The sequence below is a fragment of the Erinaceus europaeus genome, chromosome 15 (assembly GCF_950295315.1).
Source record: "Erinaceus europaeus chromosome 15, mEriEur2.1, whole genome shotgun sequence".
In the NCBI taxonomy this organism is placed as follows: domain Eukaryota; kingdom Metazoa; phylum Chordata; class Mammalia; order Eulipotyphla; family Erinaceidae; genus Erinaceus; species Erinaceus europaeus.
Window position 1 is genome coordinate 6,315,561 of NC_080176.1, and position 25,416 is coordinate 6,340,976.

The following is a 25,416-nucleotide window of genomic DNA, read 5'->3' on the forward strand; positions in this document are numbered from 1 at the left end:
GCAGGACGTGGACACCACGTCCAGGTGTGGCACCTGCCGAGGTGTGTGTGTCGGGGGGCAAATCACACACAGCACTGCGAAGCCAAACACGTTTATTTGTTCAGGTGGACAAGGAAGCTACACGTGAGGACCCCTCCAACCACAGGCCATCCGGGTCCTGGCAGACACACGTGGCCGACACTCCCGCAAAGACCTCCCACACCAGGATCTCGCTGTGTGCGGCTGTGAAGAGCAGCTGCGAAGACGGGGTGAACCGGCACAGCTGCACCCCGTCCTCATGGGCCAAGAAGTCCTGCCAGGCTCCCGACGCACAATCCAGCAGGCTCAGTAGGCGCTCTGTGGGTGAGGCATGGCAGCAGGGCATCTCAGGCAGGAGAGCCTGTGCAGGCGGTCCCCTCACCCCACTCATGAGGAAAACACGGGCACCAGGCGAGGAACGGGGATGAGAGGTGAGCCTGTCACTCACCAGCAAAGCCGATGGCCAGGACGCAGGGGCTGGGGGACAGGCTCAGGGAGATGGCAAAGCAGGGCAGCGGCACAGTCCGCACCACCTGCAGATGGGCAGGTCAGTGCATGGGCCTGGGGCTGACTCCACCCTGCCCAGCCCAGCCCTGCCCCCACACTGGCTCGCATGCCTGCTTCCTCCGAAGGCTGTAGAAGAGCAGCTGGGGGTCCGAGCCCAGGCCCGCACACACCAGCAGTGCTGGGTTCCAGGGGCAGAAGGCGGCCAGCGAAGGTGGAGGGTGGGCGGCCTGTGGAGGGGGGCAGCTGTGGCTGGGAAACAGCATCTATCCCACCCGCAGCCTCGGGGACACCCTCACCTCCGGGATGACAGGTGCCGGAAAGCTAAGCCAGTCGTGCAGCTCACATCGGTCCCGCAGCCAGTCTGACACCCAGACGCTGACCCGCTGGTCCCCACTGGCCGCTAGCCACAGGTCCACTCCAACCTCTCCGGGCTGGGGAGCAAGGACTGGTAGGTGCCTCCTGTGCCCACCCGCGGGTCCCCCCCACCCCAGCTCCCACCCACAGGTTCCCTGACAGATAACACCTTGCCCGTGCTCTGGAGAGTGGAGATGGGGGCACTCTGGTGGTCACGCAGCACACGCAGGGTCATCCCGGTGCGGGGGCGGTTCACAGCCACCAGCCCGTCTTTGTCTCCGGACAGGAGGGTCTGACCTAAACCAGGCAGAGGTCACACGCTATAGCAGGTGAGCCCCAGCTCCTATCCCCCCCACCCCCCCAACCCCATGTGGCCTAGTGGGCAGGCCCCACCGTCTGTGGAGAAGGCAATGGCCGTCAGTGCAACCGCGTGCGGGCGCATCTTGAGCTCCATGGCCGTGCGTGAGATGCTGAAGACACGCAGGGTGCCGTCGCTGTAGCCCGCCGCCACCTGCTGCTGCTCCGGCCTGCCACAGGACGGGGGGCTCCACACCAGGCAGAGGCAGCTCTGGGGACCCATGGGGGAAGCATGAGGGTGTCACACTCCCAGGCTGCGGATCAACACAGGAGGGTGCCCGCCCTGGCAGCAGCAGGAGGCCGGCCTACCTGGTTAAGCACCTGGAACTGGATGAGCAACTCCATGCTGCCCAGGGCCCACACTCGCACGCTCCCGTCTTCCCCGCACGTGGCACAGTGGGACTCGTCAGGGCTGAAGGCCACCTCGTTCACCTGCGGGAAGCAGCCTGAGGCGCTGTCCTCCTTCAGTGGAGGGGACAGACCCTGCGCCAGGCTGCCCCCTACCTGAGGCTCGTGGGCCTTTCCGAGTCCTGCCCAAGCCTCCCTCCCCTCCACACACAGTCAGCCTTCAGGCAACAGTGCACGGAGTCTCAATGTGGCGTATGAATGGCTGCTAGTGGGCTGCTGGCTGAAGGGTGGTTCATTCTTGGAGGCAGAGTCCTCCTCCTGAGAGTCTCAACATCCCTGAGCTCAGAACCAGCCGCAGGAGCAGGGCTCTGGCTGTCTGGGGCCTCACCTTGCTGCGGTGGCCGCTGACGAGGCGTGTGCTGGTGCCCTCGGCCCAGCTGACGTACCACAGTGTGCCTGCCGTGGTGCCCACAACGCCCATGTCCATGCTCCCGTGGAAGACAGCACTCACCACCGCCCCATCCAGGCTCAGCTCTCGCTCCATGGACACGGAGCTGGACCTGGGTGGATGTCGTGCTGGTGTGGGTCGGCCGAGTCCCTGTGGGGCCCCCTTCCCGTCAGGCCACAGCTCACCTGGCACTTGAGCCCCTGCAGCACAGCTCCTGCACGGCCCCCACAGCCCACAGCCGCAGTCGCCGGGTGTTGCTGCCGCTGACCAGCCGGGTGCCTGAGCACTGCAGCACCCCTGCAGGTAGAGCAGTGTGAGCCCTGCCCCTAGCCTCACATGGGGGGCTCTCAGGGAGTCTGCTGCTACTGCCAGGCACACACCGATCTCTCCATCGTCGGCCTCCCAGGTCAGGAAGCAGCGCTGAGCAAGCATGTCCCAGACGCAGACCTGGCCGCAGTTGGAGCCACAGTAGAGCAGGGGCTCGGCTCCGAAGCACATGGAAGTCAGCTCCCCCACCCCCACTGCCTTCGGTACGGGTGCCTGGTGCACCTGGGGAGGGGGGACCGGCTTAGTGAGGACGCCACCACCCACGAGGCCCAGCCCCAGGACCTCCCGTGAGCCCTCCACCTGCAGGCCGGTGCTGGCCCCATGCTGCTGCAGCCGCCAGAAGGTGAGAGCTGGGCCCACACAGGCCAGCCGACCTGCATCCCAGGGACTGAAGGCCACACTGTGCGCTGGCTCCAGGAGGACGGTGGAGGCCAGGAGCTCACAGGTGGCCGTGCTCCACAGGGCCAGGGCACGGTCGCAGTAGTCCCCTGGGAGAGAAGCCGTGTCAGCCGGTCTCCAGGCCACCCGGCCCAGAGTCCCTGCCTACCCACTCACCCAGCGTGATGAGGAACCGGTCGTCCGGCGAGAAGGCCAGGGCCTGCACTGCACTATGGTGGTGCTTGCGCAGCTGCTGGAAGCTGCCACTAGGGACGTCCCAGAGGTAGAGGTGGCACTGGGGCGCAGCGGGGCCATGGCCAGAGGCGGAGGCCAGGATCTAGGGTAGAAGGGCTGTGTCAGAGGGGTGCCGGCGGCTGGTAACACAGTCCTCCTGTCCCGGACACCACTGTCCCTGGGCATCCCTGGCATGCAGGGTGGTACCTGGGCATTGTGGCTGAGGGCCAGCGTGGAGACCTCCTCTGGGTGGCCAACCCAGTGTCGCTGGGCACCGGAGTGCAGGTCCTCCACCACGACCAGGCAGCCACACGTGTAGGCGAAGAACCCTGTGTGTGAGGGGAGTGTGAGCTGACAAATGACGACCAAGGCCTCGCTCAACCCTTCTAGAACATTCCTGCTGGATGTGGTAGGGGTGAAAATGAAGCTTGTGCCCCCCTCCCCCCCACCTCGAGGCCAGTTACCTGTGTCAGGACTCCAGACCAGGTTGGCGCGCCCATTCCCATTGTAGCCCACCACAGCCTTCAGGAGCAGCTGCTCGCTGCCAGCTGGGGGGCGGGAGACACTCTGGAAGAAGTGGACCCAGAACACTGGTGTTCAGGCCCCAGGCCCTGGACTGGCTCCTCAGAAGGAAGTGGGAGGAGGAATGTGGACCTCAGAAGCCCAGGAGATCACTTTGGGGCACAGTGAGGTAGAACGGGAAGGGCCTGTAATTCAGGGAGGCCGGACAGAGCTAGCAAGGTCTGGGGCCTTTAGAGGGTGGTGGGGACACGGCCAGAGTTGGACCAGGCACAGGCTGGGCAGCAGAACTGTGACCAGCCTGGTGAGGGGTATACAGAGAGGGACCCCATGTTTACTGGTGGAAGACACACCCCTGGGCACACAGCAGGGCTGACCTTGGCAGGCTGAGAAACCTTATAGCGCGCGGTAAAGTGTTTGTAGCAATCTGGGCGGGTAACAGGCAGGGCCTCGGCCTTCCTGGGGCTCCGGGCAGCTGGCAGGGGAAGGCAGGGGCCAGGCAGAGCTGGTAAGGTCTAGGGACTCTTGGAGCATGGCAGGAGACAGGAAAGGGGGAGAGTAGTCCAGGACACAGCCCAGCTGGACCAGGCACTGACTGGACAGTGGAGCTGTGAGCAGCCTAGTGAGAAATCCCGTCCAGCCTTCAGGCCCCAGGATGGCACCTCACAAGCCCCAAACACCAGGGGACTCTCTACTACCACCCACATCACAGGGACCCTGGTTAGATGGACAGCCCTTAGGGCCGCAGTCAGAGGGGCCTCCAAAGCCTGCCACCTTCCTGCTTACTGAGCCAGCTGTGGGGGCACGGAGCACAGTTGCATCCCCTGGTGGCGGTCCTGTCAGCCTGTTGCACCAGTGCAGGTGGGTCAGGGACCTGGTGCAGCCCCGGTAGGCCAGGGCTCTGCTGGACAGCCTCTCTTGAATCGGAGGAGGTGCCTGGGGGTTGGGGTGGAGAAAGTGAGAGCAGAAGACAGCCCCATGCCCTGCTCAAACCCCACTGGCTCCCCATCCTCACCTTCACTGCTAGTGAGGAGGCCCAGCCAGGACTGAGAGACCTGGGCAGGGGTGGGTACTTGCTGCAGGGGGTCCCCACCAACCTCAGGCATTGCACTCTCCAGCTGGGCTGCACCTGGGCCTGGGGACAGAAGGAGCTGCCTGTGGGGGCCCAGGGAGGGTCTGTGGGGCACCAGGCCACCCAGAGGAACAGCTCCAGGGTCACTGTGCCCGCAAGGATGGCTCCTTGTGAACCTACTCACCAGTCTCAGGAGCCAGGGGGACCCTAGGTGATCCTGGGATACTGGAGAGATGAGAGCAAGGGTCAGGAGGGTCATGTCACAAGAGGCTTGGCCACAGAAGGTCAGTGACGTGTGGGGGCGGAACTTGCCTTCCCGGGGGCGAGCACTCAGCAGGAACCAGGATATCCCAGAGGAAGACGGCGTCCCCTGCACTGAGGACCTGCCGCTGGTCAGGGGTGAAGGACACAGCCCGCACCGGCTCCGAGTGGCCAATGTACACCTGGGGTGACACTCAGCCTGAGACAGGCCTGGGAACCCACTACCCCTCATCTGGGGGGACCGTGAGCCCTGGCTCCTCAGAGCACTAGGCCCAGCAAGCCTGAGGACCCCCCCCACACACACACCTGGCGGCACCCCCAGCCCCCAGAGCACCAGCTCCAGGACCACCACACACCTGGCAACTGGGGCCAGCCTGCGTGGAGTGCTCCCACACCTTGACAGCCTGGTCAGCGGCCATGAGCAGGAAGCGGGCATCCCCGCTAAGTGCCAAGGAGGGACAGCCCGCGGGGTAAAGGCCACTCAGCTGTGAAAAAGCATTCCAGTGGGGGTCACTGGGAACCCACTCCTGACCTCCCTCCTGTCCTCCCAGTGCCGTGGGGCCAGCTCACCTCCCGGAGCACACGGCCCGTCACGGAATCCAGCACCAAGACTGTGGGGGAGGAGGTGGACACCAACAGGTGGCCGGGAGGGACTGGGCCAAAGCTCACAGCCACAGCGAAGTCCAGGCGGCCACTAGTCAAGTCCAGGGCACTCACATCCACCCGCAGCAGCTATGAGAGGGTGTGGAGCATGGCTGTGACCCCAAGCAGAGGAGACTGGGGAACCCTCCCCCACCCCAAACCCAATCCCAACCTGGCAGATCCTGAGCGTCCCAGAGCTACAGGTTTGCCTCCCCATGTGAGCACGCCCCCCCCCCCCCGCCCTGACCACCCAGATGCTGGGTAGACACATGGTGGTGCCTTGGGAACCTGGTGAGGTGTGCTGGCCAGGCGACACAGGGGGTCCTGCTGACTCACCTCATCCAAGGAGGCTGCTTTGGCAACTGTCACCGTGTGTGGCGAGGGGCCCACAAAGGCCAGCAGGCGGCTATCTCCACTAACAGCTAGGGCGTTGGGACTTAAGGGGGTGGCCCGCCACACCATGTCAGCTGGTGACAGGATGGGGGTGGTCAGCTGTGACGGGGGTCAAACACAAGACAGGGAATCCAGGAGGGCCCCACCCCGAGTCCAGCAACCCGCCAAGCAGACCTACAGCACAGGCTCCTGGAATAGGGGTGGGGCCTCCTGGACATCCCACCCTGGGCAGGGAAGGTGCTGGCCCCCGCGGTCTGCCGCTCTGGTGGTATGGCAAACCCTGAAGCTACACGTGTTCTGGGGCGTGGGTGGCAGAGCCACAGAAGGTACTGCACTACCAAGGTGGGAGGTTGGAGTCCCCAAGCTGTTGCACCCCGAGAGGTGGGCGAGGCCAGGCGGGGACTGACCTGCCCTCCGCAGCACGCGACTTGGGTGGTCGGCACAGTGGTACTGGGCCAGGGTACCCTGAGAGCAGGAGCTGAACAGGTAGCTACCATCAGGGCTGGCGACCAGACCAGTGATGGTTCCTTGGTGGCACCTGGAGCACATGGGGACACATGCCTGGGCCTGGGGCACTGCCATCCCCTTGCCCGGGGACCCACAGCCACCATGCTGGGGGGAGGTGCTGACCGGTGCTCCTCCAGGACCTCAGGGACTTTCAGGCTGCAGACACGCACGGCCCCGCTGGTAAAGCCACAGAAGAAGGCCGACCGCTTGGGGTGGAAGGCCACAGCACACGGCACGTCCGCAGGTGACACAAAGTCGTACAGCTGAGAGCAGACAGCATGAACACCAGCACAGAGAGGGAGGCCCATCCCTGACTGCCTCTGCCATCTCACCCACCTGCTGCTGGGTCTGCAGATCCCAGATTCGGACCGTACCATCCTGGGACACAGTGGCCAGCTGGCCCTGGCTACCGTCCATGGCGAAGCCCAGCACTGGGGCAGTGTGGGAGCGTACCAGCACGTGGTACTCCCGTGACAGCACGTCCAGGAAGCCCAGTTGGCCCAGGGAGGTGGTGGAGAGCACACGCTGGCCATCGGGGCTGATGCTCACGGTACAGACTGGGCCCTCGTGCTCTGCAGGACCAAGGGACAATGACCCCCCCTCGCCCAGCCACAGAGGGACCGTGTTGCCCCTGGCCTCAGAGCATGAAAAACTGTTCACTTGCAGCCAATAGCCCCTCACTGAGCAGCCCCCGACAATAAAACCCCAGGCTCAGCCCCTCAGATCCCAGGGATTACACCCGTCTGGAGCCGTGCCCCAACCCTGCACTGGGTTCCAGCCTCACCTGCCTCCAAGAGCACTGAGGAGAAGTCCAGGGGCCAGAGGCGCAGCAAGCCGTCCTCAGAGCCCACAGCGCACAGGGCCCCTTGTATGCTGAGGCTGTAGATGGCAACAGCAGAGCCTAGGGGGAGATGGTGTCAGCCCCCAGAAATGGGACTGAGCACGAAGTGGGAGAGAGGGGGAGTGCCAAGAGCAGTCCCATATATGGGAGTTGAGTCTGTACAGAGGATGCAGCTGGGCTGAGGCCCGCACTGGGACACGCGGTGCGAGGCGGGGCACCACCTACCTGAGCTGAAGGTCTGCCTGTGGGGAGTGGGGCTTCCAGGGGTCAGGTTGGGCAGCAGGCGGCGGGCATGCTGTACAGCCAAGCGCTGGACATCCACCTCCAGGATGTGGCCACTGGGACCACTCACATAGCTGTGGGTAGTGGAAGGACAGGTGAAGCCAGGGCAAGAGCGAGGCCGGCTCAGTCAAGAGAGTCAGAGGACAAGGAAGGCGAGTGGTGGCACACCCAGTTAAGTACACATAGTGCTATGTGCAAGGAGAGTCAGAGGACAGCGCTGGGGCTCACAGTGCGTGGCTGTCTGGGGTCTGCCCGAAGGCCAGGTCAGTGAAGTCCAGTGCGTGGTGCTCCCCCAGGTCCACGGAGCAGGAGCGCAGCTCCCCACCTCGGAGCCGCCACAGCCGAACGCTACCCCGTCCACAGGACGCCATCCTGCAAAAAGGGAGTGTGTACGCGCTCCCTGCCAAGCCCTGGGTGGGGGAGAGCCCAAGGGGCAGGGGGCTGGGGCCCGAGCTAAGGACGAGAGGCAGCCTGCGGTCACCTGGTCTCATCAAAGCAGGAGAACTCAAACGCCTGGATGTCCACGTCTGTGTGTACCTTGGCCAGCAGGACCACCTCACCACTGCGACGCACCTGCTCAGTGCCCCATGCCACCACCACCTGCAGGAAGCCTGGCTGAGCCACACTGCCCACCCCCCCCGCCCCTCCCTCCAGATGCCTACTGCCCTCACCGTCCGGCCATGGCGGTCTTTGCCAACTCCACAGAGCAGCGCCCCACTGTGGGACAGGCTGTAAACAAAGGCACCACATGGGTCAGCACTGCCAGGGCTGCCCCCACATCCCTTGGGCCCTGGACCCACCTGAGAGCACTGATGGTATGGGTCGGGGTCCGGAACAGGGACAGACAGTCCCCGCTGCAAACATCCCAGAGGCGGACCATGCTGGGGGCCCGGGCCTGGGCGGAGGCCAACATTGAGCCACTCCCATCCAGAGCCATGGCACAGACCTGAGGAGTGGGGGGTGGGAGGTTGGGGGGTGATGTCAGGCTTTGCGTTACAGGAGCTGCCACCCCAGGCCCCAGGCCCCAGGCCCCCACCTTGTCCGTGTGGCCAAGAAGGAAGCGCTGTTCCCGGCTGTCAAGCTGCAGAAGCACAATGACGGCGTGGCAGGGGTAGAGGACCGAGGTGCCGCTCTCTATCCACAGGGCCTATGTGAAGGCAGAGCCCGAGAACACAGCTGGCTCCTGTGCACACCTGTACGGACCCCAGACTCCTCTGTTCCTACAGACACCTGCACACACGTGAGCCCATGTTGCCTCCTTAAGGCCTGAAGGCACACGCGCCTGCACACGTTCCTGCTCACACACACCCACGCCTGGGATATCCTCTCAACTGCCTCCAATATACGGGACTTGGAGTCCAGGAGATCAGAGGCACCACCACCACCACCACCGCACAGACCCAGCTCCCATAGCTGGGCACGCCCAGAAGGCGAGGAGGAAGGCGCTCTCCAGGTCTGGGGTAATCTCACCCATCTGGTGCTATGGCCCCCAAATCCGATGACTCCCTTGAGCCTTAGAAGAGGATCTGGGAGAAAGCTCTAAGACAGAAACTCACGGTGAGACCCACAAAGTGTGCCCACCGCCCCCACCCCAGGCCAGTTCCTCCCCAAGAAAGTTGTCTGGGTGGTCTCTGTACCCCCCACCACTAAGTCAGGATGCAAGCCACACTGCCCAACCCTGAGGGTCCCAGGTCCTGCCTTCCCGGGCCAGGGCCGCCCAGAATGGTGGCGTGGGGCTGGGAGCAACCTAGCTCACCGTTTGTTTGGGCGAGGTCCTGTCCCCTGCCACCTCCTGCCAGCTCTGCTCACTGCCTGAAGGCTGAGCGGGGGAGGGGTATTCAGGGCCTCCATGGCCCACACACATCATCACCCACCTTAGGAGATCCCCCACCTTTCAAAATAACTCACCTGGTGAGCAGACAGGGACATCACAGTGGGCAGGTGGGCAAGCTTACGGCTATTGCTGCCAGCCGAGGATGAGGACGAGCGCTTTGGGCAGTGGGGGCCACCCACACTGAAGTCACACAGATGCACACCAGCCGGGTTGCCTTCAGCAAGGGATCTGGGTGCTAAGGGGGCCTGAGCCCTCAGAGCTGAGGGGCCCCCTTCACCGCAGCCCAGGGACACAGCGGCACTCACAACCGTGTGGCCAGGCCTCTGGGCCTCACTATCCTGAGGGGTGCTGGACGCTCCCCGCCGGGGGAGAAGCTGGGGTCTGCGGCCTGGGAACACTGCAGGGGAGCACAGGGCAGAAGACACGCTGGACAGCAGGCAGCGTGAGCTGGCCTCGGGCTCCCAGAAAGGCAGACTGGCAGCCAGCCTCACCTGCTGTGGCTGCACCCCAGACCCCCCTGGGAAGCTGGCACCACCGGGAATGCCCCAAACCTCCCCTGCCCACCAAGTCCACAGCCCGCGTGCCCACCTGCCTCAGGAGAAGCTGGGCTTTTCTGGTTTACTCCAGAGGGCACTTTCAAGCCGTCGCCCGGAAACCTGGGGGGGGGGGGGGCGAGGTCAGGCGTTGGGCAGCCATGTGCGCCCACCTGCTCCACCCACCTTCCTCGGGTCGGCAAAACCGCTCACCGGACGTGGACATAGCGGTCGTGCCAGCTCTCCCCGCTGGGCACAGGGAATGCCATCTCTCGAGGCACGGGGGTGACGGCCAACTTGGCACGTCGGGCCTCCACGACAGTGACAGCTACGGAGACCAGAGCTGCTGGGGGCAAGAGGACCCTCCGCTCCCTGCCAGCCCCGGTGTGACCCAGCACCAAGGGACCCTGGGTACCACCCCCGGAGCCAGGGGCGCAGGGAGACCAGCTCACCAGGGTCAAAACTCAGGTCGCTGGTGTACAGGTTCCTGACCAACAGACTGGCACACAGGCGGACGCTCTTGAGGTGCCCGTAGCGCCGGTTCAGGTAGAGCAGGAGGGTGTCCCGAAGGTCCAGCTGCAGGCAGGTCCAGCGGGGAGCCAAAGGGGGCAGCCCCTCCCTGGCCACCCTCCCATTACCTCTCCCCGACGCCCCCACCTCACAGACGAAGGGGAACTGGAGCCAAGTGGCTGTGGACTTGAACTCTTTGAAGAGGTTGGAGAAGGACACTCGCACCACCTGGCCATCCTGCGGGGTAGCGCGGCGTGAGCTAAGGCCGCAGGGCCGGACCCAGGGCCGCCCCGGGAGGTGCGCTGACCTCAGCGGCCACGTCCAGGTGGATGAGGAAGTGCTTGGCCGGCAGCGGCCGGAAGAGCACGTACAGGTAGCGGCCGGTCAGCCCCAGCGACTGCGAGCTGGTCTGGGGCAGCTGGACGTAGTTGCTGGCTGACACAGCGCCCCGGACGCGGTACACGCTGCGCTTCAGGGTTCCGTCCTGCGGGCACAGCAGGAGCCTCCTCACGCAGGGTGGGGGCGCCGGGCTCCGTGTTCCCGCCCGAGGAGCCTCGCCCTCACCATCACCGCAGCCACGTCGCCCTCCTTGGCGGAGCGCTTCCACTCGTCCACCTTGAAGTGTCTGAACACGTTGACGAACGGGTGCTGCCATGCTGGGGAGACCCAGGGGGCTGCGCGCGATGCCTGGCCCCCAGACTGCATGATCCCTGCGTCCTCAAACCCTCCAACACCCGGGCTCCGCACAGAGCCTCCCGGCCTGCGCCCCCGCCTGCTACCTCGTGACATGGCTCCACAGCTCGAGCTTCCCGCCACTGTCGCGCGCACCCCCACGTAGGCTACGCAGCGCGCCTAGCAACGGCCCCCTAGCAACGGCGCCACTTCCGGAGTTAGCCTGGGCTGAGCACCCGCCCTGTATGGGCGGGGTCATGGAAACCACGTGGTTACCGCTGGAGGCGGGGCCTGCAGCACGCCTAGCTACGGGGCCACTTCGGGGCCAGAGTGAGCACGGCACCCCCCGTTTCCCGGTTGTGTGGGCGGGGCCAAAACGAACCACGTGGTTCACAACGCCTCCAGTGATCACGTGGGGCAACGCGGGAGGCGGGCTTTGGGGTAGGTCTAGTGAAGAACACGTGTTGCAGGGGAAGGCGTGGCCGAATGGTCACTCTGGGGCGGGGCCATGACACGTGCCTGCAGCGGGGGTGGGGCAGCCTGGACCTTCCTCCTGGGGCCTGTCATCCTCGTTGTCTGGGGTCCCCCAGCCTACACAGCCCAATGCTGCCTCCCTCCGCGGGAAGTCTTGCGGGTCACTCCTGGGCCAGCCAGGCAGCTCCAGGCAAAGCCGCCGTGTGTCCTGGTGAGGGCTACATCCTCCAGACAAACTCAACTCTCCTATGTGCGACTCCCCCATTCATTGGCAGGGCCATCCACACCCACCACCGCTTCTGGTTCCCCCTGCCACTTCCAGCACACAAGGCCCCGGTCAGCCAAGGTCATCCCGTCCGCAGGGAGGCCATTGTCCCATGGGAGCGGAGCTGAGCCCCATCCTCACACCCACACCCAGTGTCGGGGCCAAGACCCCATGAGCCAGTGAAGCCACTTCTGAGCCTCTGGCCAGCACCTGCCTAACAGTTGGAAGCAGTAGGCAGGTGGGGTGGCACTGTTACAGGCCTGGGTCCAGAGACCCATCTGTTTGTCTGGGTCTCTGCAGGGCTGCGCTCTGGGGGACCTCTGAGACCCACTCTCCACACACCAAGTAAATGCCACTCCCAAGGGCAGTTTCTCACTTTATTAGCCTGGAGAAGCTCCCTGCCAGCCCCAGGGGCCAGTCTCTGGCACAGTGAGCAGGACTGAGGTCAGACAGTTCCCCCGACCCCCTGCACAGCCAGGTCGGGGGTCATCAGGTACAAAAGTCCAAACGCTGGCACTTCAGGTGTGGCCGGCACACGGCCAGGCCTGGTTGGCTTGGTGTAGTCCTGAGGCGATGGCTGCCCGTGGGTCGGCCTTCAGTGCTAGGAACAGTTGGTGATTCTAGCCAGGAACTGCTGTGCCCACCATTCATCCAGGTCGATGGGCACAAAATCTGCAGGCAGAGCAGAGGCTGAACAGGGAGGTCTCCAGTGGCAACCCTCAGCTGAAGCACCCTCCCCAGTCCCCAGCCCCTAGTCCCCTTGTAGGTCTAGGTCAGGGGATTGACTCACTCTGCAGCCGAGGGTTGGGGGTCCTCTCCACGTACTGCACAGGTCTGAAGCCTCCCTCACCGGCTGGGCCACCACCCAGCTGCCGCTCCACTTGCTGCCAGGCTGTGGAGGAAGGTGTTGGACTGAGCTGGGCTCCTGGCACCACTGGACTCCATCCCAAAACCCAGCGCAAGGCAAATGAGCAGGCGATCTAGAAAGCCAGGCTCTGACCAGACCCAGGTGACAGACACACCGCAGCCACTACCTTCTGATACGAAGCGAACATTCTCCTCGTGGGCCAGTGTGTAGGCTTCCTGAGGGCCCTCGAGGGACGGGGAGGTGGCAGGGGGCCTCCGGCCATTCACCCTGTTGAACACAAGCCTTGGCCCCGGACTGCAGGAAAGGAGGATATGGTTGACAACAGCCCCAAATCTGGCTTTTGTGTGGCCACTCCCACCAGCCCATGCCAAACCCTACCTGGAGGTTGTACTGAACCAGGCTGAGCCCCAGCTGCTCCACCCACAGGCAGTCTGAGATCACAGCCTGGGGCAGCCACCAGCTGTGTCCCACCAAGAGGTTCTCGGGCATATCCACTACCACCTGCTTCTCCTGGACTGGCCAGGCCTCCAGAAGCCCAGGTTCAGACCTTCCCATGCACCAGGTCCCTCGGTCCCCCCACATAAGTGTTCTCCTTGTGCCAGTGTGGCAGGAACCTGACAGTCTCTGCCCTTCTCTCTGCCTGGCTGCCCTAGGTCTACATGAGGAGCCCGAAGGATAGCTCCTGGCCTGGCCAAACAGCACAGGGAGGCCTTGCCCATACCGTACCCAGCCCAGCCATACAGCCCCACAGTGGGCCGCATTCCCGCCTGAGGTGGGCACACTGAGAAGCCGGCCGGTGGGCATGGTGAGGGCTGGCACCCTGCCTGGCAGGAGGGAGCAGGCGCACCTACAGCAGGAGGTGGGCGCCGGGAGTCCTGGGCTGCTCGTGCTGCTCCACCAGGGACTCGCGGTCCCGCCGGCCTGCTGGCTCTCCGGGGCTCAGGCGGGGGTCCTCCTTGGCTGAGAGGGGCACTAAAATAGAGAGGAGCATCTTGAAGGATACCCCTTCCCACCAGCTCCAGTGGTTGCAGATAATTAAGGGGAAAAACAGGGCTCCCCAAGGCCTGAGGTCCACCTAGGGGATCCAAGGTCTTGCCCTCAACTCAAGCAGTCTCAGGACAGATCAAAACTCTGGGACACTACAGGCTGGACGTGGGAGAAGGAAAAGGGGCAGGAGTGGGATCTGGGTGAACGGGAGAGGGGCAAGGACCCCTGGGACAGAGCCATGTGTGGACTAGACAAGGCCCCCCTGTAACCATCACAGGGACACTGCCAATGACACCAGAATGGCCTCTCCCCGGGCCTTCAGTTGCCTACTTTCAAAGGGATGTGACTTGTCCAAGGCCACAGGCCTGAGTATGGGCTGCAAGCTTGTCAGAACCCCAAAGCCAAGACCCCCCCCATCCCGATCCCAAGCCTCCATGCTCCGAGGTGGGGTCTCCAGCACCCGGGGGACATGGCCACACTGCCCCATCCAGCAACCCTGGCAGACCAGGCCAGTCGTGAACTTGGGGGTCTGCCACTGCCTCTAGACATCCCCCCAAGTCAGCATGAAAGTAGACAGCTACAGATCACAGCAGCAAAAGGACTAGAAAAGGCCCCAGGGGTAAGCAGACGGGCAGAGGGAGCCAGCAAACCCGCCCCGCCTGCACCCGGAGGTCACCAGGTTTGTGCTCACTGTTGGGGACTGTGTGTGCCTGCGGTTCCCAGCTTTGCCCGTGCGGTAGCCAGCGGGCTCGGTGAGCTTAGAGGGTGCGGCGTCAGTCCCCGTCCCTACCCAGGCGCAGGAGAGCCCCCAACTCCAGGAAGCGCCTGTAGCCCCAGGAGGGTCGGCTCTCTCAGCAGGAGGGCCCTGAAGAGGCGCCCCCAAGCCAGGCGCGGCAGCGCACCCCAGCCCGGGGGCGTCACCCGGTCAGGAGCGCCGCAGACCAGCGAGGGCCGGGCAGGCGAAGGTCAGCGCGGGGTGGACGCCCGGGTCACGGCCGGGGCCCACGTGCATCGTCCGGGCGCCCTAGGTCGCGCACACACCTTTCTCTCGGGCCCCGGGCCCGGGGCGCCGACCTCCCCAAGGTCACCTGCGGGTTGGGCCTCACCTGGGCAGCGGCCAGGGCCCCGGAGGGGGCGGCGCGGGCGGCCGGCATTTCAGGAGCTCTCCGAGCCGGCTGTCCACCTGCTGCTGCGGGGGACCTGCGGGGGGAGCGCGCGTCAGCCAGGCCCCGGGCGGACCACCCCCCGCCCGCCTGCGCACCTGAGCGCCGCTGCGCCACCAGCTTGCTGGGCCCCTTAGCCAGAGTGTACATGCCGCGCCGCTGCGAGCCTGCGCCCTGCGTACCGCCGGCCGCCGGCGGCCCCTTTAAGGCGGGGCGGGGATGTGGGCGGGGCTATACACGCCCCCCGACCTTAAAGAGACCGCGGTGCCCGAGAGCTAGTGCTCCGACCTTGGGGAGGCCTGCGGGGCGGGGCGGAGTCTCGATTTGCCCGCCCACCCCTGGGACCTCGAGACCTGAGGACAGGGGTGCAAGTATCCCCGCGCGCGAGGTCTCCCCGGCCTCCCTCCAGTGCTCCTTCTGCGTGGCCTCGGCCATAGGTAGACAAAACAGCCCCACTCACCTCCACCCCACCCCACCCCATCGCACCCCAGACCTCCGGAGGCACCATCTGGGGCCAAAGCAGCTGCACCATGATAGGCAGCGCCTGGCAGGTGGACTGTGTACCACACAGGGCTGGTTCCTGAGAATCTGAGGGGCCCTGGCGCTCCTGTGTTGCTCCATGGATAAAACGCCCAGCTAGCCCCAGAGTGAGGGGCTTTTGGCATTGGGGTTCCTTCAGCAAAGCATCCTAGTCCCCCACCACCCACACCCCAGTTCCAGGGCCTGCTTGCCATTCTTTCACACCCCAAGTGAGGCTCAGAGAGTTCTGAGGGGGCCAGGGTGACCAATAGGAGGAACCCCACTTGCTGAGTCTTCATTCTTCCAGAGTCCCTTGTGCCATCACCCAGGGTGCTCAGAGACCCTGGCGGAGCTGGGTTTCCTACTTCTGGTCCCCCCCCCACCCCACCCCCACCCCTTCCCGGCAGCCCTTTAGCTAAGTCCTGTTCTAACCAAATCTGCAGGACAAGGGTCTTGTCGCCCTGGATAAGCCTGTGCCCCAGAAAAGAAAGTCTCCCGATCTTGGATGGACCTTGAAAAGTTCATGTTAAGTGAAATAAGTCAGAAACAGAAGGATGAATATGGGATGATCTCACTCTTAGGCAGAAGTTGAAAAACAAGATCAGAAAAGAAAACGCAAGTAGAACCTGAAATGGAATTGGTGTATCGCACCAAAGTAAAAGACTCTGGGGTGGGTGGGTGGGGAGAATACAGGTCCAAGAAGGATGACAGAGGACCTGGTGGGGGTTGTATTGTTATATGGGAAACTGGGAAATGTTATGCATGTACAAACTATTGTATTTACTGTTGAATGTAAAACATTAATTCCCCAATAAAGAAATTAAAGAAAAAAAAGAAAGTCTGTTTCCTAGTCAGGAGCATGTGCGGGGAGCCAAGCCTAAGCAACCCACACACCTCCCTCAGCTGTCCCCTTCCCTCTCCCCTCCCCCAGTGGCAGTGTGCCAGCATATTCCTGTATCACCAGCCTGGACTACTGCAGGTGGCCTTGAGCACCAAGGCTGCCAGTTCCTCTGTTGGTGAGGGGCTCGTCCTGAGGGCCTCTGTTCCTGCAAAGTCCCAGTGGAGAAACATGCCCCCCAACTGACACAGCCCTGGGACTTCCTCTCTGAGTCCCCCGTCCCCCCATGAGTCCTAAAATAGGCTCCAAGGGAGGAGCAGCCAAAAGGGGTCCTGATGTTCAGGAAGGGGCTAGGAGAGCCTGGCTTCCCCACCAGAGAGCTGGGGCCAGCCCTCCCAGAGGGCCCAACCTCACTGCTCCAGGCACTCCATAACAGGCAAGAGCTATCTTTTTTTTTTTTCTTTCTTTTTTTTTTATTTAAGAAAGGATTAATTAACAAAACCATAGGGTAGGAGGGGTACAACTCCACACAATTCCCACCACCCAATCTCCATATCCCACCCCCTCCCCCGATAGCTTTCCCATTCTCTATCCCTCTGGGAGCATGGACCCAGGGTTATCTTTTTTTTTTTTTAAGGTATTTTATTCAGGGCAGGGGTTGATAGCATAATGGTTATGCAAAGAAACTCTCATGCCTTAGGCTCCAAAGTCCCAGTTTCAATCCCCAATCCCACCATAAGCCAGAGCTGAGCGGTGCTCTGGTAAAATGAATGAATAAAATATATATATATATATATTTTTTTTTTACCAGATATTTTTTCTTTTTTACCAGAGCACCGCTCAGCTCTGGTTTATGGTGGTAAAAAAAAAAAAAAAAATATATATATATATATATATATATATATATATATATATATCTGGTAAAAAAATATATATATATTTTATTCATTCATTTTACCAGAGCACCACTCAGCTCTGGCTTATGGTGGGATTGGGGATTGAACCTGAGATTTCAAAGCCTCAGGTATAAGAGTCTCTTTGCATAATCATTATGCAATACTCACCCCCACCTAACCCCAGCCCTGGCAGGAGCCCTCTTGACCTGAGCCCAGGCCTGGCATGCCAGATTCCCAAGAAGTTAGTTACTAAACTGCTGTGGTGCAAATGAACCTTGAGAGAAAACATTGTTTTGTTTTCCTCTACAACACTCTTAGCTCTGGTTTATGGTGGTGCCTGGGATTGAAACTGGGACTTCGTAACCTCAGGCATGAGAGTCTCTTTGCATAATTATGTTCTCTCCCCCACTCCACCCTTTTAAAATTTTTTTTTTTTTTTTTTTTAGTGAGAAAGAGTAGATACAGAGAGAAAGATACCATGAGAGAGGAAGAGACCAGAACACTGCTAAGTTCTAGCTTATGGTGGTACAGGGGATTGAACCTGGGACCTCAGAGCCCCAGGTTTGAAAGGCTTTTGCACAACCATTATGCTATCTCCCCAGCCCACCACTCCACCCTTTTTCTCTTTAAAAGACTTCAAGGGGGAGTCGGGCTGTAGTGCAGCAGGCTAAGCGCAGGTGGCGCAAAGCACAAAGACTGGCATAAGGATCCCGGTTTGAACCCCAGCTCCCCACCTGCAGGGGAGTCGCTTCACAGGCGGTGAAGCAGGTCTGCAGGTGTCTATCTTTCTCTCCTCCTCTCTGTCTTCCCCTCCCTCTCTCCATTTCTCTCTGTCCTATCCAACAACAACAATAATAACTACAACAACAACAACAAAAAAAAAAACAAGGGCAACAAAAGGGAAAAAATAAATAAAATAAATATTAAAAAAAAAAAAGATTTCAAGGAGGAAACCTGGGTGGTGGGACAATCAGTAGGGTGGCTGACTTATTCCTTTAAGGTCCCATATTCCCATTTTCAGTCCCTGGAGTGTGCTACCACAGTTATGCTCTGGTTTTCTCCTGTTAGTGAATGAGTAAAAACTATGATTTTTATGATGCATCTGCTGAGCTCCAGCTTATGGTGGTGCTACGGTTTGAACATGGGACCTCTGAGCCTCCTTGCATAACCACTATGCTATTTCCTCCACTAAATTGTTATGGGAAAAATCCATAAGTAACCAAAGAGGGGAGCTGGGTGGTAGCGCAGTGGGTTAAGTGCAGGTGGTGCAAAGTGCAAGGATGGGCTTAAGGATCCTGGTTGGAGCCCTCAGCTCCCCACCTGCAGGGGGTTCACTTCAGAAGAGGTGAAGCAGGTCTACAGGTGTCTATCTTTCTCTCCTCCTCTCTGTCTTCCCCTCCTCTCTCAATTTCTCTCTGCTCTATCCAACAACAGCTATGACAACAATAACAACAAGGGCAATGAAGTGGGAAAAGTGGCCTCCAGGAGCAGTGGATTTGGATTCGTAGTGCTGGTATCAAGCCCCAGCAATAACCTTAGAGGCAAAAAAAAGAGAGAGAGAGAGAGAGAGAATCAGGCAGTAGCTCAGCGGGTTAAGCACACATGGCACAAAGCGCAAGGACCAGCATAAGGATCCTGGTTCAAGCCTCTGATCCCCACCTGCAGGGGAGTCGCTTCACAAGCAGTGGTGAAGCAGGTCTGCAGGTGTCTATCTCTCCCCCTCTTTGTCTTCCCCTCCTTTCTCCATTTCTCTCTGTCCTATCCAACAATAACAACAACAATAATAACCACAACAATAAAAACAACAAGGGCAACAAAAGGGAATAAATAGTTAAAGACAGAAAAATATATATTAAAAATTATTTTAAAATAAAGAATGGGAAAGGCAGGGAGTTACGCATTTACTTCTTTGCTTTCTTTTTTATTTTTCTTTTTATTTATTGGATAGAGACAACCAGCCCTGGCCAAAAAAAGAAAAAAGAGAGAGACAGAGACAGGGAGTCAGGCAATAGCGTAGCGGGTTAAGCACAGGTGGCGCAAAGCCTAAGGACCCGCGTAAGGAATCCTGTTCGAGCCCCCTGGCTCCCCACCTGTAGGTGAGTCGCTTCACAGGCGGTAAAGCAGGTCTGCAGGTTGTCTGTCTTTCTCTCCCCGTCTTCCCCTCCTCTCTTCATTTCTCTCTGTCTTATCCAAGAATGATGACACCGACATCAATAACAACAATAATAACTACAACAATAAAACAACAAGGAATAAATAAATAAATATATAAATATATAAAAGAAGAGATAGCCAGAAATTGAGAGAGTAGGGAGAGGTACAGAGGGAGAGAGAAAACTGTAGCACTGCTTCACCACTTGCAAAGCACATTTCACCTGTAACCTTAATGTGGATCCACACCTGCACCCATTAGCTCCAAGACAGGCTGGTGGGGGGTTGGATGGGGGGGCTTCTGCCAGTACAGCATGTCCCAAAATCCTGGGGAAAAAGCATTCTAGTTGTTCTGCCATCCAAGCCCAGGAATAAGGTTAGAAAGGGGATCCTTAAACCCCAAGCCCATGCCAGCCTCAGATCATTAGATGGGCATGGAAACATTCATGGGGAACTTCTGGCCTCTTCAGAAAATTAATTTCTTTACTTTCTTTATTTTTTTAAAATAATTTATTTATTTACTCATGAGAAAGATACCGAGGAGAGAAAGAACCAGACATCACTCTGGTACATGTGCTGCCAGGGATTGAACTCAGGACCTCATGGTTGAGAATCCAATACTTTATCCACTGCACTGCCTCCCAGGCCACGAGAAAATTAATTTCTTTTCTGTTCTTTATTTATTTTTAGAAAATAGATTTTTAAATTTTTCTACTTACTTTTTTTTTTTTTTTAATTTATCGGCTAGAGACAGGCAGAAATTGAGAAAAAGGGGGAGAGAAAATGGTGGAGAGTGGAACTGGAACTCGTAAAGCCTTTCCCTACAGGCGGGAACCCAAGGCCTGAACCCTGGTCCTTTAGCATTGTAACCAGGTGCCCCACCGCCCTGCCCCAGAAAGTCAATATCTGTTTCAAGGCAGTATAAATACATACAATGTAGCAGTCCTAGGGGCACTGTTGCCCAGGGAATTGGTGAGTAGGTCAAGAACACACCAAGGGTGGAAGGTCTGAACCCAAGACCCACTGGAGGCAGCTGGAGCAGCTAAGGCTGGTCCCAGCTGATGGCCTTCAAGCCTTCCCGGAGGCCATCTATTGAGTAAGACACTCTCACGTTGTCCTGCACCGCAGTCTCTTGGCCACAGAGCTGCAAATCCCCACTCCAAACGTGTGGACATATCCAGGCCAAGGTCATCCTGTACTCTACACAGACGTGGGTGCGCTAAACCTTGGGGAAAACCATTGAGCAAAGGAGACAAATAGTCCTGACTGTGGAGCTCAGCGACACAGAGCCCAGACTGGTCTCAGAACCCTCCCAGGGACAAAGCGCACGCCCTCTGCCTGATTTTGGGGTGTCAGCTTCTCATAGTACATGGCTCTGATCATCTTGGTGTCATAAAGGTGCCCCAGCACTGAGCCCACTTTGTGGGGTGCTCAAGTTCCACACCCCAGGGCCCAACTGGAGGCTCAGCGCACGGAGCCCCGCCCACGGGGCCACGCCCACCGGTCTACGTCCCGCCCACCTGCGGACAAGCCCTGCCCATCATGTACCTAAGCGCGGGGTCGGGGGCGGCCTTGGAATATTCTCAAGGCTGGGTCAACCAGGTCTAGAATTCGGCTTTGCCGCCTCGGTTACCACGGCGTTGTAGCGATTTGAGACGGTCTTCAAATCCACGCTTCTCAGGGCTGCTTCTTGCTTCCTGACAAAGCCAGGCAACACATCTACTCTCAAGTGCATCCCTGGGCGCATGCGCCGTGAGCACGTCTTCACAGCTTCCTAGGGTCTGGCCACAGCGAACGCTCAGCAGCGCCGCTGGTGTAGTGGTATCATGCAAGATTCCCATTCTTGCGACCCGGGTTCGATTCCCGGGCGGCGCACGTTGTTTTTTTCCTTTCTTCTCAAGCGACAAACAGAACTTTTCTTCCTCGTTGGGAATCCTCGAGAGCACCGGGACGTGGACCACCCCAAGCGCGAGAGGGTGTTTGCGGACCTGCAGGCCCACATTGCGCCGCTCAACCTCCAGGCAAGTATAGCACAGGTGAGTTCGGGCCTCTCGGTCCGCCAGCACCCCAGCGGACCCAGACCTTAACTCTGATCGCCAGCACCGGTAACCCCCAGGGGCTCCGACCCGCCGCTCTCCCCCGGGATAACCCGACGCCCAGGGGTCCCCGCCCCCAGCTTTCCCCAAATCGAGGCTCTTTTCCCGGGGAGCCTCCCGTATCCTGGACCGAGTGCGGAGAACCAGCTCCTGGGGTGTCCGGGAAACCAGCGCTCAATCTGGCCTCCGTTGATTCAGTGGTCAGACTACAACTCCCGGCGGGCTTCGCGCGACCGGCCTGTAGTTCCCGACGGGCCCTGCGCGACCGGACCACAGTTCCCGGCGGACCCTGCGTGGAGGGCGCGCTCTCAGTGAGATGATGTCCGAGATGATGGTGGCGGTGGCCGCCGAGCGGAACAAGGATCCTATCCTGCGCGTGCTGCGCCAATACTTGGACCCGGAGCAGCGCGGCGCCCGCGTGCTCGAGGTGGCCTCGGGCTCCGGCCAGCACGCCGCCCACTTCGCGCGCGCCTTCCCCTTGGCCGAGTGGCAGCCGTCCGATGTGGACCAGCGCTGCCTGGACAGGTGCGTCCGGGCCGGGGGTGCCGGGGACGCGCACGAACAGGGGTGGGGGCCCGCACCCACGCACTGCCTCCCTCCCGCAGCATCTCGGCCACCGTGCGGGCGCAGGGGCTGGCCAACGTGAAGGCGCCCCTGTACCTGGACGCGACCTGGAGCTGGGAGCGCTGGGGTGGCATCGCGCCGCGCTCGTTGGACCTGCTGCTCTGCATCAACTTGATCCATATCAGCCCCCTGAGCTGCACCCAGGTGGGGGCGCGGTCATGGCCGGGGGCGGGAGGCCGCTGGAGCTAGACAGCAGCCCATGGCGCTGCCTTCCTTCTCCAGGGGCTCTTCAAAGCTGCGGGACACCTGCTCAAACCAAAGGCACTGCTCATCACCTATGGGGTGAGTGCCCCTGCTGGGGGTCTGGGACCCCCGCCTGTCTCCCCCTTGTGCCTCCTCACACCCCCTTGGCTCTCCTGCTCATCTCTGGCTGGTTCCCCGTTGGCTGGCGGGGAAGGCTCTGTCCTCTCCACACTCTGGGGATGGGCCGCGTCTCGGTAGGCAGTCCCGTGTCTGTCTGCAGCCCTACGCCGTGGACGGAAAGATCTCCCCTGAGAGCAACGTGGAGTTTGACAGGAGCCTCAAGTTCAGGTCACCAGAGCACTGGTAGGCGGGCGGCAGGCAGGGTCACCCCCCTGGCAGAACTGCCCCCAATCGGGATGGGATGCGCCCCTCTCCCTGCAGGAACCCGGAGTGGGGCCTGCGGGACACGGTCTTCCTGGAGGAGTTGGGCCGGGTCAGCGGGCTGCTCCTGGAGCGGATGGTAGGGCCGGGGGATGCGGGTGGCCTCCTGGGAACCTGAGGAGGAGAGGATGCCTCTCCAGCCAAGCCTCTCCCTCAGGTGGATATGCCAGCCAACAATAAGTGCCTGATTTTCCGAAAGGAGTGACTCCTGTGGTGTACCCCTGGCCGATGGTCCTTCTGGGATAGACCCAGCCAGGACTGGCCGAGAGGAGGTGCCTGGTTGGTGGTCACCACAGGGTTCGGGGAAACCAGAATAAAGTGTTTCCTGCTGCTTGTTTGCCCACTCGCTTATGGGGATGGGGTTAGGGTTGGGGGGGCAGCAAAGGAGGGGAAACAACTGAGATCCCTGAACTTTGCCTACCCAGGAATTGGTCCCCATTCATACCCTCGCAGGTCCTGGGGTCCCAGTGATCTTGCTCAAAGATGGCAGGAGCCTAGCAGGAGAGCAGGCTGATAGGGACACCAGCAGGCCCTGGGGGAAGGAAGGCCTTTATTCATTGGAGGGGTGGAGGCACAAGAGGGGAGGGGTGCAGCTCCCCTACACACACACACACACACACACACACACACACACACACACGGACTGGGAACTGGAGGAAGGCTGGCTGGCTGGCTGGCTGGGGCTAGTCCTGGAAGCGGTTGAGCAGCGCGCAGGCCTTCTTGTCCAGCAGCTCAGCCACCTTCCGGACACGCCGGTCGCTGGCAGCTCGCACGTAGCTGCGGGCATCCAGCACAGCCACCCCGTCGCGCACGTCGCCCATGAGCAGCAGCGGGCCATCGCCGGCCGTCACGTTGGGACAGGGACAGGCCGGGTCGCGGCCGCTGAGCGTCAGCTCCAGGTGGCGGGTGCCCAGCAGGCGCAGGCCCATGCGCTCGTCCTTGAGCACGCCGTCCAGGGCCACGCGCGCGATGCCGTCGCCCGCCTCGGGCGCCTCGAGCAGCTCGGTGAGGCGGCCGACGATGGCGAAGTCGCTGCGGCACAGGCTGAGCGCCAGGCGGGAGCGCGGGCGGCAGGCGCGGCAGGCGCTGCGCGCGGGGCACGCGTCCTCGCAGCTCTCGCGGCTGGCGAAGTTGTTGGCGTTGCCATGGCAGCCGCCGAACTCGAAGGGGCGGCACTGGCGCAGCAGCGGGCTGTAGGCCCAGCGCGGCTCGCGGCCCCCGCACGGCCCGGCCAGCGCGGGCAGCGCGCACACGTCGGCGGGGCCCCGCGCGCACGCCCGCTGACACGCGTCGTAGGTGTGGAAGCCCCGCGCGGCGCAGCCCGCGGCCGGGAAGGTGGCGCAGCCGCCGAGCCGCGCGTCCCAGTGCCAGCGCACGCGGGGCCCGGCGCACGCGGGGTCGGGCAGGCAGGCGGCGCCGGGCTCCCTGGGCTCCCCGGGCTCGGCGGGCAGCACCGACAGCGGGAAGTGCGCGCGCAGCAGGCCGGCGGCGTTGCGCGCCGTGCAGGTGTAGACGCCCGCGTCCTCGGGCCGCGCACCGTGCAGCACCAGCTGGCCCGCGCTGGTCACCGCCAGGTTGCCGCGGAGCTGGTCGGGCCGCAGCGCCGGGCCCTCGCGCGGCTCGCCCTGCTTCTCCCAGCTCACGGCGGGCGGCGGGTGCCCTCCCACGTCGCAGTGCAGGCTGGCTGTGCCGCCTTCGGGCACCGCCTGCGGAGCCGGGCTGCTGCGGAGCGCGGGCGGCGCGGGCGCGGCGGGCGGGCCGCTGGGCGCGGGCGCGGGCCGACAGGGCACCGGGAGCAGCCGCAGGCCGCGCAGGCAGGCCTCGGCGTCCATGTAGCAGCGGTTGTAGTAGGTGAGGCCGTCCGAGGCGCAGGTGAAGCGCGGCTCCTTCTCGCAGCGGTCTCGGCAGCGGCACACGGGCTGCCCGTCCCAGATGTCGCAGTCGGCGCCCTGCTGCGGGCAAGCGAAGCCGTCGCAGGACGCGGCGGGCGCGGGGCCGTCGGGGAAGCGCGCCGCCACGCAGCTCCGTGTCCCGCACACGTTGGCGCAGCAGCGCTCCGCCAGTGCGCAGTCCTGCGGGCGGGAGCGCATCAGCCCGACCCCCTCCTCGCCCCGTGTGGGGGCGCGCGTGTGTGTGTGTGGGTGATATGACCCGGATCAAAGCTGTGGGGGTGCCAGGTGGCCGGGCCCCCTCCCCCGGACAGCTGGTGTGGGGAGGGAACCCCCATCTTCAGAACTGCAAACGCGCACAGCCTGAAGCTCAGGAAGAAGTGGGAGCGGGGTCTCCGCTCCTTCCACTGGGCCCCCTTTTCCTGCCCCGCCCCTCCCCCCATTTAACCCGTCCCGCTCCGCTCCACCAGTTCACCTGGTCCCCTCTGCAATCGCGCTCACAGGTGCTCTGGGCGTCCACCCACAGACTGGGACTGAGCTGGTTGGGGCACAGGCCGGGGTGGGTCTTGGGCCCCGGCGGAAGGCTGGCCTCCGAGGTCGGCTGGACCAGGAGCAGCAACCGCAGCAGCAGCCATGGAGACGGCATGGGGCCTGCAGGGTGTGGCCTCCAGCCCTACCGAACCTGGCTCCCCGCAGCAGATATCCACCCTAGCGCCTACACTCAGCGGCCCACCGCCCTCAGACAGCACATGGGGCCTGGTGGGTTCCTGGTCTCCGTGTGGCGGCCTCTGTCTGCCCCGCCTGGCCCTCTGGTCAGTGGGGCGGGGAGGGGGGAGGGGCCCGGGACTGGACGCACTGGCTGAGGGTCACTGAGGGGCGGGGAGGGAGAGCTGCCGAGTCCCTCCTCCCTGCAGTCCCAGGGCTGCCCACTGTCCCCCAGAGGGTGTCCCCTCAGCAGGGCCTGCCCTCTAGTGCCACTACAAAT

At 61.8% G+C, this 25,416-nt stretch overlaps 4 protein-coding genes and 1 non-coding gene across 6 annotated transcripts; 2 read left to right on the forward strand and 3 right to left on the reverse strand.

Annotated features, from left to right (window-relative positions):
* Window positions 1-75: 75 nt before the first annotated feature.
* WDR90 (WD repeat domain 90) lies at window positions 76-11,247 on the reverse strand. The gene is made up of 40 exons (XM_060174100.1): window positions 10,930-11,247; window positions 10,673-10,849; window positions 10,308-10,602; window positions 10,069-10,183; window positions 9,911-9,978; window positions 9,397-9,719; window positions 9,245-9,307; window positions 8,959-9,027; window positions 8,525-8,635; window positions 8,289-8,434; window positions 8,160-8,217; window positions 7,970-8,088; window positions 7,717-7,860; window positions 7,432-7,562; window positions 7,150-7,266; window positions 6,702-6,937; window positions 6,489-6,628; window positions 6,266-6,396; window positions 5,802-5,932; window positions 5,394-5,555; window positions 5,180-5,308; window positions 4,827-5,005; window positions 4,747-4,793; window positions 4,506-4,625; window positions 4,277-4,426; window positions 3,868-3,965; window positions 3,436-3,538; window positions 3,179-3,300; window positions 2,915-3,074; window positions 2,660-2,847; window positions 2,413-2,581; window positions 2,218-2,329; window positions 1,973-2,144; window positions 1,546-1,668; window positions 1,273-1,447; window positions 1,049-1,176; window positions 822-956; window positions 636-752; window positions 467-551; window positions 76-336 (listed from the first exon to the last, which is right to left on the reverse strand). Exons 1-40 carry the CDS (start codon window positions 11,152-11,154, stop codon window positions 101-103), a joined length of 5,709 nt encoding a protein of 1,902 aa, XP_060030083.1. The 5' UTR covers window positions 11,155-11,247; the 3' UTR covers window positions 76-100.
* An 892-nt stretch (window positions 11,248-12,139) lies between these two features.
* MCRIP2 (MAPK regulated corepressor interacting protein 2) lies at window positions 12,140-15,025 on the reverse strand. 2 transcript variants are annotated; one of them, XR_009544956.1, is made up of 6 exons: window positions 14,893-15,025; window positions 14,738-14,831; window positions 13,496-13,616; window positions 12,811-12,938; window positions 12,567-12,668; window positions 12,140-12,448 (listed from the first exon to the last, which is right to left on the reverse strand). XR_009544956.1 is itself a non-coding variant. In XM_060172709.1 (5 exons), the coding sequence occupies exons 1-5, from the start codon at window positions 14,942-14,944 to the stop codon at window positions 12,378-12,380; spliced, it is 447 nt and encodes a 148-aa protein (XP_060028692.1). In that variant the 5' UTR covers window positions 14,945-15,024; the 3' UTR covers window positions 12,140-12,377. The 2 variants fall into 2 exon arrangements, 1 of the variants encoding a protein (XP_060028692.1); XM_060172709.1 differs by lacking the exon at window positions 13,496-13,616 and having other exon boundaries at window positions 14,893-15,024.
* A 5,977-nt stretch (window positions 15,026-21,002) lies between these two features.
* TRNAG-CCC (transfer RNA glycine (anticodon CCC)) lies at window positions 21,003-21,073 on the forward strand. The gene has a single exon. It is a non-coding gene; the product is annotated as a tRNA-Gly (tRNA).
* A 25-nt stretch (window positions 21,074-21,098) lies between these two features.
* Window positions 21,099-22,873, forward strand: METTL26 (methyltransferase like 26). Its single transcript, XM_007527982.3, has 7 exons — window positions 21,099-21,303; window positions 21,493-21,819; window positions 21,900-22,062; window positions 22,141-22,200; window positions 22,382-22,449; window positions 22,543-22,621; window positions 22,700-22,873. The coding sequence occupies exons 2-7, from the start codon at window positions 21,611-21,613 to the stop codon at window positions 22,745-22,747; spliced, it is 627 nt and encodes a 208-aa protein (XP_007528044.2). The 5' UTR covers window positions 21,099-21,303; window positions 21,493-21,610; the 3' UTR covers window positions 22,748-22,873.
* Window positions 22,874-23,072: 199 nt separating this feature from the next.
* WFIKKN1 (WAP, follistatin/kazal, immunoglobulin, kunitz and netrin domain containing 1) lies at window positions 23,073-25,194 on the reverse strand. Its single transcript, XM_060172694.1, has 2 exons — window positions 24,907-25,194; window positions 23,073-24,614 (listed from the first exon to the last, which is right to left on the reverse strand). The coding sequence occupies exons 1-2, from the start codon at window positions 25,075-25,077 to the stop codon at window positions 23,226-23,228; spliced, it is 1,560 nt and encodes a 519-aa protein (XP_060028677.1). The 5' UTR covers window positions 25,078-25,194; the 3' UTR covers window positions 23,073-23,225.
* Window positions 25,195-25,416: the final 222 nt, after the last annotated feature.